General features: G+C 43.0%; 1 protein-coding gene across 2 annotated transcripts in view; it reads right to left on the reverse strand.

Moving 5' to 3' along the window:
• The window catches only part of LOC109869834 (MORN repeat-containing protein 1), a 78,256-nt gene extending 57,328 nt beyond the window's left edge, over positions 1-20,928 (reverse strand). The window contains exons 1-10 of one of the 2 annotated variants that reach the window (XM_020460106.2): positions 20,541-20,927; positions 20,335-20,406; positions 19,814-19,912; positions 18,185-18,295; positions 17,604-17,694; positions 17,199-17,286; positions 12,338-12,434; positions 3,833-3,943; positions 3,508-3,634; positions 2,567-2,778 (exon numbers count right to left, since the gene is read on the reverse strand). In XM_020460106.2, coding sequence (XP_020315695.1) covers positions 2,567-2,778; positions 3,508-3,634; positions 3,833-3,943; positions 12,338-12,434; positions 17,199-17,286; positions 17,604-17,694; positions 18,185-18,295; positions 19,814-19,912; positions 20,335-20,406; positions 20,541-20,613 — 1,081 coding nt within the window. In that variant the 5' untranslated portion in view covers positions 20,614-20,927. Of the gene's footprint in view, positions 1-2,566; positions 2,779-3,507; positions 3,635-3,832; positions 3,944-12,337; positions 12,435-17,198; positions 17,287-17,603; positions 17,695-18,184; positions 18,296-19,813; positions 19,913-20,334; positions 20,407-20,540 lie in introns of both variants that reach the window. The other variant, XM_031803597.1, reaches the window with a different exon arrangement.
• Positions 20,929-21,461: the final 533 nt, after the last annotated feature.

The raw sequence follows: 21,461 nt of genomic DNA on the forward strand, positions 1-21,461 counted from the left end.
TTAAATTGTTTAACTTGGGTCAAACGTTTTGGGTAGCCTTCCACAAGCTTCCCACAATAGGTTGGGTGAATTCTGACCCATTCCTCCTGACATAGCTGGTGTAACTGAGTCAAGTTTGTAGGCCTCCTTGCTCGCACACGCTTTTTCAGTTCTGCCCACAAATGTTCTATAGGATTTAGGTCAGGGCTTTGTGATGGCCACTCCAATACCTTGACATTGTTGTCCTTAAGCCATTTTGCCACAACTTTGGAAGTATGCTTGGGGTCATTGTCCATTTGCAACCAAGCTTTAACTTCCTGACTGATGTCTTGAGATGTTGCTTCAATATATCCACATAATTTTCCTTCCTTGAACGCCATCTATTTTGTTAAGTGCACCAGTCCCTCCTGCAGCAAAGCACCCCCACAACATGATGCTGCCACCGCCATGCTTCACGGTTGGGATGTTCTTTGGCTTGCAAGCCTCTTCCTTTTTCCTCCAAACATAACGATGGTCATTATGGCCAAACAGTTCTATTTCTGTTTCATCAGACCAGAGGACATTTCTCCAAAAAGTATGTTTTTTGTCCCCATGTGCAGTTGCAAACTGTAGTCTGGCTTTTTTAATGGCGGTTTTGGAGCAGTGGCTTCTTCTTTGCTGAGTGGCCTTTCAGGTTATGTCGATATAGGACTCATTTTACTGTGGATATAGATACTTTTGTACCCGTTTCCTCCAGCATCTTCACAAGGTCTTTTGCTGTTGTTCTGGGATTGATTTGTACTTTAACGCAAAGTACATTCATCTCTAGGAGACAGAACGAGTCTCCTTCCTGAGAGGTATGACGGCTGCGTGGTCCAATGGTGTTAATACTTGCATACTATTGTTTGTATGGATGAACGTGGTACCTTCAGGCATTTGGAAATTGCTCCCAAGGATGAACCAGACTTGGAGGTCTACAATTTGTTTTCCTGAGGTCTTGGCCAATTTCTTTTGATTTTCCCATGATGTCAAGAAAAGAGGCACTGAGTTTGAAGGTAGGCCTTGAAATACATCCACAGGTACACCTCCAATTACACCTCCAATTGAAACAAATTATGTCAATTAGCCTATCAGATGCTTCTAAAGACATGACATCATTTTCTGGATTTTTCCAAGCTGTTTAAAGGCACAGTCAACTTAGTGTATGTAAACGTCTGACCCACTGGAATTGTTATACAGTGAATTATAAGTGAAATAATCTGTCTGTAAATAAATGTTGGAAAGATTTGTGTCATGCACAAAGTAGATGTCCTACCCGACTTGCCAAAACTATAGTTTGTTAACAAGAAATGTGTGGAGTGGTTGAAAAACGAGTTAAGGACTCCAACCTAAGTGTATGTAAACTTCCTACTTTCAACTGCATGTACAGTATATATGGGGGATTTGAAATTATGCAGGCAATTACATTGATAGAAGCCACAATCTATTTGCAATATTAAAGCTGATCCATCCTCCCAAGCACCCAGAACATTGACAAGAGCAATGGAGTGTACCGAACAGCACAACACAAATTAACTTAAAAACCACAACAACATCTGTTTGGAATATCACTGATCCCCTGCCTTCCCCCTAGACCCGCCTACACACACACACACACACACACACACACACACACACACACACACACCCTTCTAACACTGCACTACACAATCATTAACATTCTAGACAGCGGGAGGCCTGGCCTCTCATCTCGATGAAGAGGAGCCTCTTGTGTCTTTAATGGACGCCCGTATGAAATATTTATCACCCCTACATCTTGCCTGCCAAGGTAATTGTCTCAAGAATTCTAACGGTAAGCGAAGGGGACGGCGTGCTAGCTCCCGGACTCAGGGTGATGGGATGGGCTGGTAGCATGGTGAGTGGGGTGGAACAGCAGCTTAAGGTTAAAGTGGCATTTAGCTGAGATTAATGCTGTTGATCAAATAGTGTCTGAATTGGTGTCTGAATTGCAGAGAGCCTTTTTAAAAAGGGGACCACTTATATGTGATAGGTTGTATGTGTCGCGATGGCTTGAACAATTGAATCATTTATTGGTTAAAACAGTGTCAATGACAAATGGTATGGATAGTGGATACGACAAATATGATTATTCGTGTTTGTGCACAAGCTTTTCTATAAGAAAGACAGTCTATCCTGTGTTTGCGATTAATTAAACAAATTAAGACATTTCGTTTTTTGATTCATCAAATACAACATTTTACTGCCAAGACCTCTGTAGCTGATTGAGACGTCTGTGAAGCCAGATAGACTTGAAACGCTCCATAAAATGGGACCTCCCTGAGGAAAATCCTAAGTAAAGTACATTTCAGCAGCCAAATCATTAAAGATATCTTTATATACACACATACTGGTAGACTCTGCTCTCCAGGCATCTCCTATAAAGAAGCCATGTTTTTTTTAAGAGAGAAAGAAAAAGCAAGAGAAATAGTGAGAGAGAAAGAGTGAGAGAGTGAGTGTGTGTGTGTACAAATAACAGAAGGCCCAGTAAACAGTGCGAGAGAGAAATAAAGGGCGGCGTGGCGAATGACTTGCCGTGACTATCCCTTACCATCCAGGTCGCTGGGGGTACCCCCCACGAGTGGCGGCCCGTCTGATCCGCTTCCAGACTCCCACTCGCCCTCGGGAAGCAGTGGCGAGTCAGCCTGCGCTGAGCCTGATTTAGCTGCCACCGCAGCCACGGCTAGGGGGGCTGCAGTGTCTATGAAGATCTGGCTTCCAAAGGCTCTCTCCATCAAAGGGTAGCTGACAACCTGAAAGCCACTGAGTGGGGGGAGAGAAATAGATATAAAATAGGAAGAGGGGGAGAGAGCGAGAAGAAATAAGGAGAAATAGGTAGAGAGAAAGGCATAGAAGGGTTAGTAAAAGAGTGTGACAGAGCGAGTGAATGAAAAATAATGAAAACAGAGAGTGCGAGAGATGACACATCCGTGTAATCCACACAGCTCCCAATCTCTAGACTAGAGAACTAGAGACCATGCAATTCGAAACACAGCACATCCTGCCAACCATGGGACAAAAAAAAAGATTAACAAACATGGGCATTGGCGGAAGCAGTGGAAACATGGAACTACGTTGGAATAAAGTTGCGTCATAGAGATTACACTGGAGCGGATAATGTCATTGACCTGCATAGCTCTTGAACAGGGATAGGCAACATCAAAGCTCGAGGACCACATCGAGACTTGGAAATTGAACAGAGTGACGCAAAAACAAATGTGGACCGATTTGTAAAAATGTATTTGCAGTCTGGAAAAAAAGGCCAGTTATTTCAAAATACATCGTCCATTCAAAAAATAATTATAATCAGGTTTTAGAAGTTCAAGTGCTGTTTCCCCAATTTATTTATTTTTAAATTGACCACCGGCTGTATTTAATCGGCTTGCCGACCGCATCCACCTGTTGCCCATCCCTGCTCTTATGTGCTGATAAAGGCAGCCATCTTGGTCAGGGATACATTTTCTATTTAATTATATGATTGGCATATCCTACAATGGTGTGGGGATGGGTGTTTCCTTGATGTCTTCCATCATCTTCAGCAGGCTCGCTGGAGTTGTTGACGGGGAGAGATCACAGAGTCTGATAGCAGTGGATATTTGTAAGACTCTGCCATTTTCACCTGGAAAAAGAAAAGACAGTTCACACTTCTCAAACAGATGTACACATTGTATTTTTTTAAACTGCATTTTTGTGTAACAGTCAACTTATAATTTTCCTCAATTTACTGAATTGAAATGGAATTGACCCAATCCCCAACCCTGGTAACCGTAAAGTAAACTCTATGATATTCCTATCTGACGTCCATTTTGTGTCTCACCCGTTGCCTTCTCTCCCGCCTCCGTCTGCAGTTGCACTTCCACACAAAATGGAGTCTCTTGGAAGACCTCCAAGACATCTCCTCCCTCTATTACGACTTTCGAAGCGCCACCTGCCGTGGTATACAAATGGGCTTCAATGAATAATCAAGGCCATTCAGTTTTCCATGCACCACATCACCAAAGAGACTTCTTTTCAATACCACTCGACATCCAAAACCACGCTCTCATTAAAACCCCTTGATCAGAGCTACGCTGAGACAGGTCAAAGTGTTAGTGTATAACAAAAGGAAACTAGCTCTCTCTCTCTCCCCTCACTCTCTAGTTTGAGTAAACTATTTTTCTTCTCTCCCTCTGTTGGTTCCTCTTTCCCCTTCTCTCTCTCTCTCTCTCTCTGCCCTCAGTAGGATAAGTAATTAGCATATGTCACTGTTCTGAGTCGTCTCGAAGTGCCTGCCAGGTCCCACCTCATGAATAGATCCAACTACATCCCATCCCCACCCATTAGTTGGCATGCAGATCAAACGACTCCATTAATAAACCTTGTCATGTCATGTCAAGGAAGTCATCACGCCACGTCATGTACACTCATGTACCGCCGCTTCAAATCTACCAAGAACAAAAACAGACGCCAAAAGTCGAAGGCTGTGCCTGTATTCAGAAAGCATCTCGGTGTAGGAGTGCTTATCTAGGAACAGTGTTGCCTTCCCACAGTCGTGATCATAATGAACACGATTACATGAGCCTGATCCTAGATCAGCACTCTGAGAAGTTATTAATATGAGCCCAAGAAGTTGTGTGTGGTGCATTGCCATGCAGGACAGTACACTGGCTTAGCATTCAGTAGTGGGCAGCACTAAGAAATCATAAATCTGCCATCTCCTAGTGCCAAGAAGCACTGTGTGTTCTATCCACGATAGGCATTAGCATTCAACGCAGGGCGCGGTGCATAGTAGTCTTATGATTGGAGATGATCACCCGTGTTGGGCGCCTGGTGAAAACAACGGGCAGAGAAGAGTGGTAGATCAATAACTTTGGAAGCGATGGCTCCTCGTAGACAGCAGGCATTACCGAGAAGAGTAAACAGATGCCACAATCTTCAGAATCCTAATCGGAGCAATTTACACCCTTGTCAGCTCAGCGCTGGTACAAATGAATCAGGCGTAAGTAACCTGCCTCCTCCAACATGTGCATGTACACATACACGCACACAGGAAATCCCCCCCGATGGGAGTGATCAACCCCCACCTTCACTCCACACCTGCCTCACCCTGAGCAGCAGCAGCCTGCCAAGGAGAGGTCTGGTCTGAGCAGTTGGCTGGATATTCCCTCACCCGCTAGTACTTAATGCTGATTGGTTTTGGTTCTGCCCACTATAGTGCTGTCCGGTTAGAACGTGATGTTGAGGCCCATTACTGTAACTTGGTCACCACCACACACACAGCTGCTTCCATTTGAAGATGTTTTATATGCATGGTGTGTGGTGGTGACCAAGTTACAGTAATGGGCCTCAACATTGCGTTCTAACAGAGTAAAACAATCATTAGGATCCATTTCTAAGAGACTACTGAGATAAATATACATCATGCAATAGTAAACGTGGACTCTACATAATTAAGAAGGCAATAACAATATGTGCAAACAGAAAGCATGATGTTCTAACACAGACTGCTATATTATAACATTCACACATCAGCAAATGTAAACTTATTGCCACTGAGGGGGAGAGAACTGAGCCTAGGGTTATTAAGATGTATGGTTCTCTCTCAGGCCTGGCTACAGATTTTATCTGATTGCTTGGCTACTGCACATGTTCTAGAGCACGAGAGCAGGCTGGATAGGGTCAGAAAGCTACAGACACTATACTATGCAACGGTAGCCTGCTAACAGCACCATAAAATAACTATAGAAATCACTGAGGTAGCATGTAATATAGACACTACAAATAAAAAACAGTTAATGGCCACACAACACAGGTAGCAATGCAGTAGGCAAATAACAATATGGAAATACAAAAGGCATGCATGAACAAACAATAGCACTAGCATTAGCTATAAGCAAAGCATGACAAAACAAACTCTCAAACCTAACAACTCGGCCTAATCCTGCAAGGGTCAGACATTGCCCACACCAATATACATATATACACTAGATGACCACATGTATGTGTATGTAACACCTGCTTGTCGAACATCTCATTCCAAAATCATGGCCATTAATATGGAGTTGGTCCCCCTTTTGCTGCTATAATAGCTTGATAATAAATAGTCCCCACTAGCTGGCCTCCGCCCAGTACCCTGCCCTGAACTTTAGTCACTGTTACTAGGTAGCTATCACCCGGCACTCAACCCTGCAGAGCCTGCTGCCCTGCAGTCATTGAACACTGGTCACTTTAACGATGTTTACATACTGTTTAACCCACTGCATACATAATTATACATTTTCATGTCTTTATTGAACACGCCATGTAAACATTCACAGTGCAGGGTGGGAAAAGTATGTGAACCCTTGGATTTAATAACTGGTTGACCCTCCTTTGGCAGCAATAACCTCAACCAAACGTTTTTTTGTAGATGCGGTTCAGACCTGCACAGCGGTCAGGAGGTATTTTGGACCATTCCTCTTTACAAAACTGTTTCAGTTCAGCAATATTCTTGGGATGCCTGGTGTGAACTATTCTCTTGAGATCATGCCACAGCATCTCAATCGGGTTGAAGTCAGGACTCTGACCGGGCCACTTCAGAAGGCATATTTTCTTCTGTTGAAGCCATTCTGTTGTTGATTTACTTCTGTGTTTTGGGTTGTCCTGTTGCATCACCCAACTTCTACTGAGCGGACAATTGGCGGACAGATAGCCTAACATTCTCCTACAAATGGTCTTGATAAATGAATTCCCAAGTTTTCCCGTCGATTAGAGAAAGCTGTCCAGGCCGAGGCAGCAAAGTAGCCCCAAACCATGATTCTCCCTCCACCATACTTTACAGTTGGGATGAGGTTTTGATATTGGTGTGCTGTGCCTTTTTTTCCTCCACACATAGTGTTGTGTGTTCTTTCCAAACAACTCAACTGTAGTTTCATCTGACCACAGAATATTTTGCCAGTAGCGCTGTGGAACATTCAGGTGCACTTTTGCAAACTTCAGACATGCAGTAATGCTTTTTTTGGACAACAGTGGCTTCTTCTGTGGTGTCCTCCAATGAACACCATTCTTGTTTAGTGTTTTACGTATCGCAGACCCGTCAACAGAGATGTTAGCATCTTCCAGAGATTTCTGTAAGTCTTTAGCTGACACTCTAGGATTCTTCTTAACCTCATTGAGCATTCTGCACTGTGCTCTTGCAGTCATCTTCGCAGGATGGCCACTCCTAGGGAGAGTAGCAACAGTGCTGAACTTTCTCCATGTATAGACAATTTGTCTTACCGTGGACTGATGAACATCAAGGCTTATAGATGCAAGTCAACAATTCTTAATATCCGGTCTTCTGAGATCTCCTTTGTTCGAGGTATGGTTCTCACACCAGGCAATGCTTCTTGTGAATAGCAAACTCAAAAATGTGTGTTTTTTAAAGGGCAGGGCAGCTCTAACCAACATATCCAATCTCGTCTCAGTGACTGGACTCCAGACTCCATTTAGCTTTTGGAGAAGCCATTAGCCTAGGAGTTCTCATACTTTTTCCAACCTACACTGTGAATGTTTAAATTAAGTATTCAATATAGACAAGAAAAATACAATCATTTCTGTGTTAGTTTAAGCACACTGTTTGTCTATTGTTGTGACTTAGAGGATGATCAGATCACATTTTATGACCAATTTATGTAGAAATCCAGGTAATTCTTAAAGGGTTCACATACTTTTTCTTGCCACCATGTACATACTGTATTCTAGTCACACCTTTTCTATTCATACGTCCACAATGTCTATCATATACTATTTATATTCCGGCCTCTGACATTGATTGTTCTAATATTTCTATATTTCTTAATTCCTTTCTTTTTATTTGGGGATTTGCGTGAATTGTTTTGTATTGTCAGGTATTACTGCACTGTTGGAGCTATGAACACCCGCGATAACATCTGCAAAATATGTGTACGTAACCTGAAAGGGACAACTAACTCTGGACCTGACAGGGACAATGACTGAGGGGAACTGTTAACTCTGAACCTAACCGGAAGGGACCCTGATGACCCATCTGGGCTAGGATCTGAGGGCCGATTAGTGCTGGCGACAGCAGACGAACAGTTTCACAGCTGGAGACTGAGGACCTAGTGCTAGGGACTAAGGGTAGATGATAGACTGGGCCTACCAGGAAGGCAAGGAACTTAAACCTACAACGGGGACAGGATACACTGGACCTACTTGAGGGGCAAGACATTCAAAACCTGAACACTTTACACCTGCCAGGAAGGCAGGAACTGAAAATCGGGGCTTGAACTATCACAGTGAATGCAGGCGGGGATGGAGAGGCCCCAACGTCCTGGCTGCACTTGAAATCTGTAGTAGATGCAGGCTGTGGCTCCATCCTAGGAGCAGGTGAATAATCCACCGCTGGCTGATGGGGACCTGGGCCGCTCTGGAGAGCAGAAGCGGACAAGGCACTCGGGTGGCTCATGCCCGGGGTGGCAGCTGCTCCCCGATGTTCTGGTAGATATGGAGTATGCTCCAACCGGGAGGGCCTGGAGTGACATCAATCTGGTGAGTAGCTAGGCTACCTTGGGATATAGTGGAAGTCTTAACAGTACCGTGGAGATTATTATTAATTTTTTTACCTTTATTTAACTAGCCAAGTCAGTTAAGAACAAAGTCTTATTTTCAATGACGGCCTAGGAACAGTGGGTTAACTGCCTGTTCAGGGGCAGAATGACAGATTTGTACCTTGTCAGCTCGGGGATTCGAACCTGCAACCTTTAAGTTACTAGTCCAAAGCTAGTGGGGGGGGGCCTAGAGCGGTGGAAGTCAGGAGATTAGTGGCGGTGCTCCCAGGGCGGTGACTCTGACCGGGAGGTCCTAGAGAATACCTGCCTGATCTCTTCCCTCTCATAGTCTCTCTGCATCTCCCAACTGGAGAGGGTGTGATCACTCCACTCAATGTTCACTGAGGAGGCCTGATGCAGGGCTTGTAGGACCATGAAAAACACAGTTGGATGCTAAATCAGGCTCGAAGGACCATGAAAAACACAGTTGGATACTAAATCAGGCTCATAGGACCATGAAAAACACAGTTGGATACTAAATCAGGCTCGAAAGACCATGAAAAGCACAGTTGGATGCTAAATCAGGCTCGAAGGACCATGAAAAACACAGTTGGATGCTAAATCAGGCTCGAAGGACCATGGAAAACACAGTTGGATGCTAAATCTGGCTCGAAGGACCATGAAAAACACAGTTGGATGCTAAATCAGGCTCGAAGGACCATGAAAAATGGCTAGCTGGAGCTCGTCTTAGCGGTTAACTGTGAATGCCCTCATCCGCTAGTACACTTGAACTGATTCACTAAAATCTGCCCACTATAGTGCTGCCCAGTTAGAACGGGATGTTGAGGCCCCTTACTGTAACTTGGTCACCACCACACACACGCGAAAACAGGTAGCAATGCAGTCGGCTAATGATAATATGGCAATACAAAAGGCATACATGAACAAACAAGAGTGCCAGCCTTTTTTTACAATGCTTAAGTCCCAGATCCCTACTTGCCTGCTTCCCAGAGGAGGAATGCCATTTCCTCTCAGCCCCAGGGGATGTGGGCGGAGCCACCAGCTTTGGTCATGCTTGGCCCAGCATTTTTCATTTCCTTCATCATTGTTCTTTGAATTTGGCCTGTTCTGATGTATTTATGTAGCCTACCACACCACTAATGCGCAGAGATGTTGATATGGATTGACCAAGAAATAGGTCACACAGCTTATGTAATTGATAGCAAGACAACAAATGAGTGCATTCCGCAGCTCCAGAAATATATTTAAAAAAGAGTCGATGACCTGTGACAATGACAATGTGATCCACTCCACAGTCTGAGTGGTGTGTAATATGGTGGTTTGTGAAATGCCTGAGGACAGAGTAACCATTAGGAGGACGCTTAATTTATTGAAGTACGAATATGAAGGATGCAGAGCGTCGAGATGTAACAATATAGTTATAGTTGTTGTCGAAAAACCAATCAGGAGACGCACATCATGGACGCTCCTTAGATTTTTCTGGATGGAAAAATGTTGCTGTGCATGCCTGACGATGTCCATGACAACAGCACACATACCAGGATTTTGTTATGGCAAGGCATAGACTGATCATAATTCAAGGCCAAAAAACAGCTAAATCAATGACCTACTCAGTCTACTGTGCAAGGTGCAGTGTATGTTAGACAGGCTCGTGTCTGTCATGTACAGGATATGTTAGCCTAGGTAGGTAACATACTGTTCCTGCTTTGTCGCTGGCTATTCCAAATGGCACCCTATTCCCTATATAGTGCACTACTTTTCACCAGAGCCCGCACTAAAAACAACAGCTGAAAATCTGGTGTTTCCATTTCAAGTGATTTTGTTATTTCAATCTTTTGTGATGTACAGTGAACAAAAATATAAATGCAACATGTAAAGTGTTGGTCTCATATTTCATGAGCTGAAATAAAAGATCCCAGAAAAAGCTTATTACTCTCAAATTTTGGGCACAAATTTATTTACATTACTGTTCGTGAGCTTTTCCTATTTCCCAAGATAATCCATCCACATGACAGGTTTGGTATATCAACAAGTTGATTAAACCTTGTGCTGGGGACAATAAAAGGCCACTAAAATGTGCAGTTTAATCACAACACAATGCCAAGGTGTCTCAAGCTTTGATGGATCGTGAAATTTGCATGCTGACGGCAGGAATGTCCACCACAGCTGTTTCTAGAGATTGTAATGTTCATTTCTCCACCCTAAGCCGCTCCAATGTCGTTTTAGAGAATTTACCATTACATCCAACTGGCCTCACAACCACAGAAGCACATCTAACCCAGCCCAGGACCTCCGCATCCAGCTTCTTCACCTGCAGGTCCATCTGACACCAGCCACCCAGACAGCTGATGTAACTGTGGGTTTGCACAACCGAAGAATTTCTGCACAAACTGCTAGAAACGGTCTCAGGGAAGCTCATCTGCGTGCTCGTCGTCCTCACCAGGGTCTTGACCTGACTGTAGTTCGGTGTCGTAACCGACTTCAATGGGGAAGTGCTCACCTTCGATGGTCACTGGTACGCTGGAGTGTGCTCTTCACAGATGAATCCCAGTTTCAACTGTACCAGGCAGATGGGAGACAGTGTGTATGGAGTCGTGTGGACGAGCAGTTTGCTAATGTTGTGAACAAAGTGCTCCGTGGTGGTGGAGTTATGGTATGGGCAGGCATAAACTACGGACAATGAACACAACTCAATTTAATCAAAGGCAATTTGAATGCACAGCGATACCGTGACGAGGTCCTGAGCCCATTGTTGTGCCATTCATCCCACCACCATTACCTTATGTTTCAGCATGATAATGCACCATGTCACAAGGATCTGTACACAATTCCTGGAAGCTGAAAATGTCCCAGTTCTTCCATGGCCTGCATACTCAGACAGGACACCCATTGAGCATGTTTGGGATGCTCTGGATCGACATGTACGACAGTGTTCAAGGTTACGCCAATATCAGCAACTTTGCACAGCCATTGAAGAGGAGTGGGACAACATTGCACAGGCCACAATCAACAGCCTGATCAACTCTATGTGAAAGAGATGTGTTGCGCTGCATGAGGCAAATGGTGGTCACACCAGATACTGACTGGTTTTCTGATCCACACCCCTCATTTTTTTTAAAGATATCTAACAGATGCATATTGGCCAACAGATGCATATTTGTATTCCCGGTCATAAAATCCATAGATTAGGGCCTAATGAATTTATTTCAATTGACTGATTTCCTTATATGAACTGTAAGTCTTTAAATTGTTGCGTTTATATTTTTGTTCAGTGTATATTAAGCGTAATATTGGGATGCAAACTCAAAATTGAATACACTCTATATCTGACATGGTACAGATGTCTTCTTTTTTTAAGCCCATAACCATGTGTGTGAGGTGTATACTTTTGATTCAAGGTAGATTTGTTTAAGACAACCAAGAAATACTGTGACACTGATTTAACTCACTGAAGTAAAAGGTTAAATTTGCATCCCAAATGGCACCCTATGCCCTTTTCAGTGCACTACTTTTGACAAGGGCCCAGTGTTATTGTCAGAAGTAGTGCACTAAATAGGGAATAGGGTATAATCTGGGATGCAGCCACTGTCTTCTTGGACTGGCCCAGAGCCATTAGTCTAGTCTTGTTAAAAGACCAATAAGCTTACGCACATTTTATCCTTACATATCTATTAGATGGGCCTTTATGGGTAGGGTCTAGGGGTTGATTTGGGACTTGGAAAAACACCTGACACCCAGGCTGTGTGTGTGAATTTGTGTGCATATGTTCGTAGGTATATTGCAGTTCTACTTACCTAGCGGTCTGCCGTTGGTCCACAACCCTTCATAGATAATCCCAGAACAGTGGATCATGGTCCCCTGGCCGTTGAAGAGGTTATTACGCCATTGGCCCTTTTAAGGAGATTGTATTTTAGGTTTGAGGCATTATATTTATACTACTGTACTATTCTTAGTATACAACTTGTTAAGAAACAAGGAAGACGTACATCAGAAGACGCTAAAAGCCATACCTCTGAGATAAGAGGGGAGGAGTGTGTGTGTGTGTGCGTGCGTGTGAGAGAGGGGGGAGAGGGAGTGAGAGAAAGAAAGTAAAAGAGCGAGAGAGAGAGAGAGAGAGGCGGAAAGGGAGACAGAGAAAGTCAAAGTCAAACAAATTCAGGGGGATCAATGCACAGACTTTGCCTGGCAGATCCAAGGGAGCTCCAGACTCAAAGCTCTCGAACACTACTTCAAAGTGGTGACACGTCCATTAGAATTTCTAATTCTGATCGCATCGACAGGCCTAAGGCTATGGCACAGGCAAAAATGTGCAGAGGAAAACTAGGCCACTGCTCAGTGAGAGAGAGAGTGAAACAGAGTCTACCATGGGTATTCTACAGTAAGCACCGTTTCCTTTAATAAACCTAAAGAAAATAATCACGATTTACGTCAATCATAACCTTTGAATGTCTTGAGGCCTTGAGAGGTGGTGTAGATAGTTGTTCAACAGGATACAGTAAAGAAATAAAGCTTGAATTGCTGCTGGACCATGTTCAGTGGGACTTTTGATGACCTACAGTACCAAGGGGAAGAGCTGGAGGTTTGACTGCAACCTTGCAATTTTAACATTTGCGTCTTTTTGGACAACCGTCACATAAATCAATGAATTCATGTTGGTGAACTATGTTGTTCGTTATCTTTCCAAATGAAAAATTCTCTTCACCCCTATGCTTTCAGTTGACATCATATAGGCTAGATCATTTCAAAGCACATAATATTTCCACATTCATAATCATCAATAATCAGACTTTTAATGTCATAGGTGAAATCAACTGGGATTATGGCTTCATCTGCTTAGGCAAGTTGGTTGGAAGTTTAGTGCTGGCTTAGTGCAGCTGTCAAGAAGCTGTGTGGTGAATAGTCAATACTTGTCTTTCCTGGGTCTCTACCCCCCTGGCTCCCCATAGCCACAGCCTGCTGCCAGTTCTAAATCAATGAGTCCTGCAACTCATTACAAAGTTCAAGTTCAGGTCACAGAGAAGAGATATGTTTCCTTTAGATTTTTATAAAAACACTGGATCAAGGGTTAGGTGGGGGTAAATAGCCAAACAACTGGAGTTGTGTTTACTGTGAAAGTAGGTAGTTACTGTATGGTACAGGGCTATTTCCAATGTACACATTTTAAACAAACTATTCAATTGTTTCAATAAAAAGTATATACAGTCCTTTCTGAAAGTATTCAGACCCCTTGACTTTTCACCATTTTGCTATCTTACAGCCTTCTTCTAAAATAGTTTAAATTGTTTTTTTGTCCCCTGATCAATCTACACACAACACCCCATAATGATGAAGCAAAAACAGGTTTTTAGAATTTTTGCACCTTTGGCAGCGATTACAGCCTCAAGTCTTCATGGGTAAGACGCTAGAAGCTTGGCACACCTGTATTTGGGGAGTTTCTCCCATTCTTCTCTGCAGATCCTCTCAAGCTCTGTCAGGTTGGATGGGGAGCTTCGCTGCACAGCTATTTTCAGGTCTCTTCAGAGATGTTTGATCGGATTCAAGTCTGGGCTCTGTCTGGGCCACTCAAGGACATTCAGAGACTTGTCCCGAAGCCACTCCTGCATTGTCTTGGCTGTGTGCTTAGGGTCATAGTCCTGTTTGAAGGTGAACCTTCACCCCAGTCTGAGGTCCTGAGCCCTCTGGAACAGGTTTTCATAAAGGATCTCTGTACTTTGCGCCGTTCATCTTTCCCTCGATCCTGACTCCCAGTCCCTGCCGCTGAAAAACATCCCCACAGCATGATGCTGCCACCATCATGCTTCACCGTAGGGATGGTGCCAGGTTTCCTCCAGATGTAACTCTTGGCAATCTTGGTTTCATCAGACCAGAGAATCTTGTTTCTTATGGTCAGAGTCCTTCAGCAAACTCCAAGCGTGTTGTCATGTGCCTTTTACTGAAGAGTGCCTTCCATCTGGCCACTCTACCATAGAGGCCTGATTAGTGGAGTTCTGTAGAGATGGTTGTCCTCCTGGAAGGTTCTCCCATCTCCACAGTTGGCCTTGCGCTTCAACACTAGTTGTTGTTCTGGAAATTGAGCCACTACGCCATTTACTTTCTGAATTTACGTCATATCGCCAAGTCTACCTTGAAACCCTCATACCTGTTGTCCCATTTGACCTAGAGACTTGAAACTTAGGTGTAGGTGTCTTTCGATTGTCCTCCATCTTGGCCATTTTTGAAAACCTTTGAAAAACATATTGTGATGGGCCATATATCCAAATTTGGTATGTATGCCCATGGTACATATCCTTTTCTAATAAGATTTTATTTGATAAACAATACAAAATATACACATACAAACAACAACATCATACAAACATCAACTACATCACACCCCCATCTCCAGTGCCCGCATCACTTTCCACCACACGGCCCGAAACGGCACCATTTTGTTTCTCTTTCTTTTTAATTTTTATTTATTTTATTCTTGCACACCTTGGGGTCCCGAAGACCGAGTTGGGGAAACGCTGCAGTAGATGCATATTAGCACATAGGCAAAAAATACTTTGCTTCTGATGCAAGACATGAATTTTGGGGGGAATCTCAGTTACCCAGAAGTAAATTCTTGTGAAAGTGTGTCACTGTATACACTGTATACAATGTATACAATAGGCAAAGTCATTAATATGCGTCAGGTGATTGATTGAGGCTTCTTGGGTACGTGACGTCACTCTGAGCCCTTACCAAAACACAAAATATGGCAGACAGTTTCTCTCGCCTCAGATCTGAAACCAGTAGCAACAAACCAACTTAAAGGACAGTTCATGAAAAGATCTAACATTCTTGCGCCCCAATAACATTGTCGCCAAGGAAGGCACACTAACTAGTGTTTGAGTCATCTCAACCATTTTCTGATAAACAGCTCAGCTAACTAGTGAAATGCTCATTTGCAATCCTAGCCAGCTTACACATTAGCTAGACAGCTTCTAGACTCTGGAGTTCATGGGGGCTTCAGGAGTCAGCGGGCTAGATGATTCCACCATGGGCAACAACAACTGGCTACTGGAACTGAACTGATGTACATGGAGCAATGACATTTGTTATGTAAATATTTTGGTATGTAAATCATGTGTAATGTAAATCTTATGTACAGTATTTGTCCTTAGAAGCTGTGTGAATATAAAGTCACAGCAACCTTAGATGGCTGGACCAGACCAGTTGGTGGCATTAGAGATGTCATTGGCAGCAGTGGCACTACAGGATAAAATTGCTCTTGAGAACCCAAGGCATTAACAAGAAATTCTGCCTTATCCCAAGTTTCTCAGCTATAAACACTGCTTACTGGTGTGAACTACATTCCCGATGCTCTGTTTTAACATTTTGAAATGTCAATAATCATAGCTTGCGATATGGTTTTCGAAACATTTTACCTTTATAGATAGATCTTTCCTATCAGCGAGAAATAATTTTTTAAATAAAAAATATACATTTACTGTAGCAGGTTTGCACAGATCAATAAGGCTGTGTGTGCATCCAGTGATCAACTACACTTCTGTTACACTTCCCAGTTACGCTTACACACAGGTGTTCAAGCACGCTAGATAGCTAATTAGCACATTTGGTCGCCTCTGTCTGACTTCCGTAAACAAGCATGGTAACATGGAGATATGGCCGTGTAGGAACACTAACCCTATAAAGTTGTGCTGTAATTTAACTGTGTGTTAACGTTCAGACCAAGCATCGGGACTCTTAACAAAACTCCCCTGGACAGAAGATACCTTAATGAATCCTTAAATTAATAGATGCTGGAGGTACAGGAGTTAGTGTCTATGAATGAGCTAAGGATATTAGAGCAATAACTACTGATCAAGTGGGCTTTGTCTCTTGAATGTTAGATTTAAATTATGCCGATGAACAATGTGAAATATCGATTAGTATATTTGTATAATCACATACTGTTGCCCTATTATGTGGTCTGAACGTAGTGAAATGTGTATTTTATTTGGCAAAATAAAAAAATTGAAGTCCTGCTGTTTGTGTAGTCAGCGTATTACAGCTGTGTGTATTGAAGTGTTTTGGAACGCTGATGTACTTTAAAATGACTAAAACCACATCTAAACTGTGTAGAAATGATACTGGACTTACATTTTCTTGACTATTAGCGAGCTGAACACAATCACTGAAATGAAAGCTAGACAGTCAAGGAGCATCGACATTTTCCAAAAGGATTGCACATTTGCACAGCTAGGAAATATAACACATTTTCAGTGTGGCCCTCGGGACCTCGAAGACACAATGCGGTCCCCGGGGCAAAATTTGTTGTCCTAGGATGTAGTGCAAATTACGGCATGCTTGACATACTATCTGATCCTCAGTAGAAATACATTGGTGACCCGCAGTGGCAATTTGGATGAACAGCAGCTAAATATATGTTCTAATTCTGAGGCGCTCAAAACAGCAATATGTTTATTTGTGGCCAGCTTGAGGACAAATCAAATCTTATTTTGGGGAATAAAAGTTTGAGGACGAGAATAGTACACCCCAGTTAAAACGGTGTCATCTGGACATTATATCACATCGAAGAAAGAAAGAAAAATAAACCATGCATGTATCAATCATTTGATTTGTCTGAACATACATGCATTGTGAAGAAATTAAATCAAATTGGACACCCACCTCGTACACTGATCCATCCCCAAAGCGCATCACTCCGTGGCCTTGTTGTTGGTCCAGAAGCCAACCTCCTTCATATTGATCCCCATTCCTGTCAAATTAAGCAAAGTTCATCTTGAGTTCATCTGAACAACAACCGGACATTGGTTTCCAACAGGATGGCTCATTGGGTTTGGCATACTTCTGTCCATGAACATTTTTAAACTTAATCTGGGTATGTTTTCAGTTTGAAACAACTTTGTCCAGCCAATAGGGTTTGAATGTCCAGTGTGATGAAAAATGCGTAATCTAATGAATAATCTTGACTGGTATGAACATTTAGTACTTGCAATACATTCTTGAGACAGTAAAATCAAACTCAGCACTCTGGTCCTTTGCAACGTAATCAAGAGAGGGACAACGTTGTACCTGTAATGCATTTGTCCTTCACCATGCCGCTTGTTTTGATGAAACGATCCCTCGTATGTTTGTCCATCCTTATCCAACAGAAACCCATTGCCTGGATGATAGGAGTATGCAAAATATAATTGAATGATACAATCTTCACGTTTGACTTCACATATCAAGGTCAGACAGAAGTCCTGGCTACATCTGAAAAGGTACAGTGCTGTTGGTGCCGTCATTCTGTTACCAAACGTTGCATCTGCACTGCTCTTCAAGTAAACGCATTTTTGTCAAATTGTCAGTGGAAATTGTTATGTCGTCCTTGTGCACATAGTTGTATGGTTTGTTTAACTTTGCAATCATTGGTCTTTGTTTGGCATATATTTTAAAGTGAAAAAGTCTCAGCATCACTCTGTTACAATGGCATTTTCCTGCACCACATAAAGGTGACATTGCAGACACACCCAGAGAAGTCCTATAGATATTTTCCTTTACGCTGCAGTAGATGCATATTAGCACATAGGCTAACATGTCAAAATATGCAAAAAATACTTTGCTTCCAGTGCAGGACATGTATTTTGGGATATAGGTCTAGTATTACCCACCATCTCGGAGTCCGTAGGAGAACTCTCCCTTGTATCTCTCTCCATTGCCTTTCTGCATCACACCACAGCCATGAAGCTCCCCTCCACTGAACTGGCCAGAATAGGATACACCTGAGAGATTCATAAATACTTTGTTCATTGAAACTACTTGATATTACACTTTAGGCTACAAGTCTGGTGCTTTATACAGTCTTCTAGCACTGAATTCTTATCAAATTTAGGAAGTGGACTGACCAGAGAGTGTGTGTGTGGTACACACACACACTAATGGATAAAAGTATGTGGACACCTGCTTGTCGAACATCTTATTCCAAAATTATGGGCATTAATATGGAGTTGGTCCCCCCTTTGCTGCTATAACAGCCTCCACTCTTCTGGGAAGGCTTTCCACTAGATGTTGGAACATTTCTGCGGGGACTTGCTTCCATTCAGCCACAAGAGCCTTATGTTGGACATTGATGTTGGATGATTAGGCCTGGCTCACAGTCGTCGTTCCAATTCATCCCAGTGTTTGATGGGGTTGAGGTCAGGGCTCTGTGCAGGCCAGTCAAGTTCTTCCACAACGATCTCGACAAAACATTTCTGGTTGGATCTCTCTTGTCATGCTGAAACAGGGAAGGGCCTTCCCCAAACTGTTGCCACAAAGTTGGAAGAACAGAATGGCCTAGAATGTTATTGTATGCTGTAGCGTTAAGATTTCCCTTCACTGGAACTAAGGGGCCTAGCCCGAACCATGAAAAACAACAACCAGACCATTATTCTTCCTCCACCAAACTTTACAGTTGGTTATATGCATTCGGGCAGATAGAGTTCTCCTTGCATCCGCCAAACCCAGATATGTCAGTTGGACTGCCAGATGGTGAAGCCTGATTCATCACACCAGACAACATGTTTCCACTGAGTCCAATGGCAGCGAGCTTTGCGCATGGTGATCTTAGGCTTGTGTGCGGCTGCAGCTTGGAAATCGGCAGTGAGTGTTGCAACCGAGGACAGACTATTTTTACAGGCTTCAGCACTCTGCGGTCCCGTTCTGTGAGCTTGTGTGGCCTACCACTTTGCGGGTGAGCCGTTGTTGCTCCTAAATGTTTCCATTTCACACTAAAAGCACTTACAGTTGACCAGGGCAGATCTAGCAGGGAAGAAATTTGATGAACTGACTTGTTGGAAAGGCGGCATCCCAATGGCAGTTCCACGTTGAAAGTCACTGAGCTCTTCTACTGCCAATGTTTGTCTATGGAGACTGCATGGCTGTGTGCTCAATTTTATACACCGGTCAGCAACGGGTGTGGCTGAAATTGCCTAATCCACAAATTTGAAAGGATGTCCATACACTTTTGACCATGTAGTATGTATATATATATTTTTTATTTAACCAGGTAGGCTAGTTGAGAACAAGTTCTCATTTGCAACTGTGACCTGGCCAAGATAAAGCATAGCAATTCAGCACATACAACAACACAGAGTTACACATGGAATAAACAAAATATAGTCAATAATACAGTAGAACAAAATAATATATGGCTCTGGGACTGACTAACCTAGGTGAGTGATAGCTTCGATGCAACCAAGAGAGTCCAGCACAATGTCAAAACTCTCTTGGTTCCATCGAAGCTAGGTTAGTGCATGTACCTGTTTTTGCCCAGAACCTTGACCCATTCCCCTCTATTTCCCCATGAGCAAACTCTCCCTCGTAGTAACTTCCATCTTTCATCAAGAGTTTTCCATGCCCTGGATAAAAAAAAAGTAGGAGTTTCATTCAAGTGCATAGCCTAGCTTCAATGCAACCAATAGAGTTTACCTCCAGCACAACGTCAAAACTCTTGTTAGCATCAACGCTAAGCCTGACATGCCGATGCTTTCCCTCCCTTATACAACATTATGTAATTGTGTTTGATTAGCTATGTCAAACGGTGATTAGCTAGATAGCATAGCCTAAACATATAGTTTGTATATCATTATAATATAACAAGCAAACATGGTCGCAAAGTCACACTATGCGACATAAGGTTCAGCTGTGTTTTTCAGTTATTGTTGTTTCTCATATCATCAGCAATCATATTGTCAGCAACATAGCCAAGTGTAACCTTCTGCTATTACCAAAATAACGTAGTTAGTTACTACCAAAGGCATAAGGCATAGGGCATACACACCGTGTTTTTCGCCCTTACTCCACTCTCCCTCATAGCGAAAAAAGCTGTTTGGATACACATACACGCCAAAACCTGCATGGTGATGGGGATAGACAGACAGATTCACGCACCTGCTGATAATACGCTTTTTTATAGCAAATATTTGACGGGTTGTCATTACTTAAATCATATAAGTGTTATTTTGAGCGTATACTGTCTAAACGTACCGTTCCGGGTAAGATTTGTTACTCCTCCGACGTAGTAGCGAGAGTTTCTTATTTGTTTTTTGACAGCAGCCATCTTGCTTGGGAAATGCGTCCTTAGCAACAGTCATCTCTCGCGGGGCAGGGCTCAAGCATAAGGGCACTTTCAACACAACTGGGCTTCGGGGGGAAAAACGAGATCAAATCATGACATAAGTGATCTTCAGGTCGGAAATTTTAAGCTCTAGAAAGATGCAGAATTTCCGACTTTGAAATCCAAGTTTTTTTAACCGTTCTAAAGATGTTTCCCAGTTGGAGATCGTTTCTATGAGTTCCCAGTTGTTTTGAACGCACTGTAGTCGGAAGTCGGTGATTTCAGATTTCCCAGTTGGAGCTCGTTTCTATGAGTTCCCAGTTGTTTTGAACGCACTGTAGTTGGAAGTCGGAGATTTCAGATTTCCCAGTTGTTCTGAACGCAGCAATAGTCCACAGACGCTAAAACGCGATAGTCCGACATCCAATTTTGTGACATAGTTACCAAACGTGCATCTTCAGTACCAAATAACACAAATACATGTAGCCTAGTCAAATCATTAACATCCAATCACATTAACCATTACTCTCTCACGGGAATTCCACTAACAGTCCGTAAGTAGCTGCTGCTCATGTTGGTATCTGCACTGATGGCGCAAAAGCCATGACAGGGAGACATAGTGTAGTGGTAATGCTTGCTCCCAATGCCACTTGCGTACACTGCAGCATCCACCGACAGGCTCTTGCTGCCAAGCGAATGCCTGACAGCTTGAAAGATGTTTTGGACACTACAGTGAAAATTGTTAACTTTGTTAAAGCAAGGCCCCTGAACTCTGGTGTATTTTCTGCACTATGCAATGATATGGGCAGCAACCATGTAATGCTTTTATAACATACAGAAGTGCGCTGGTT

Source organism: Oncorhynchus kisutch, linkage group LG24 (genome assembly GCF_002021735.2).
Source record: "Oncorhynchus kisutch isolate 150728-3 linkage group LG24, Okis_V2, whole genome shotgun sequence".
Lineage (NCBI taxonomy): Eukaryota > Metazoa > Chordata > Actinopteri > Salmoniformes > Salmonidae > Oncorhynchus > Oncorhynchus kisutch.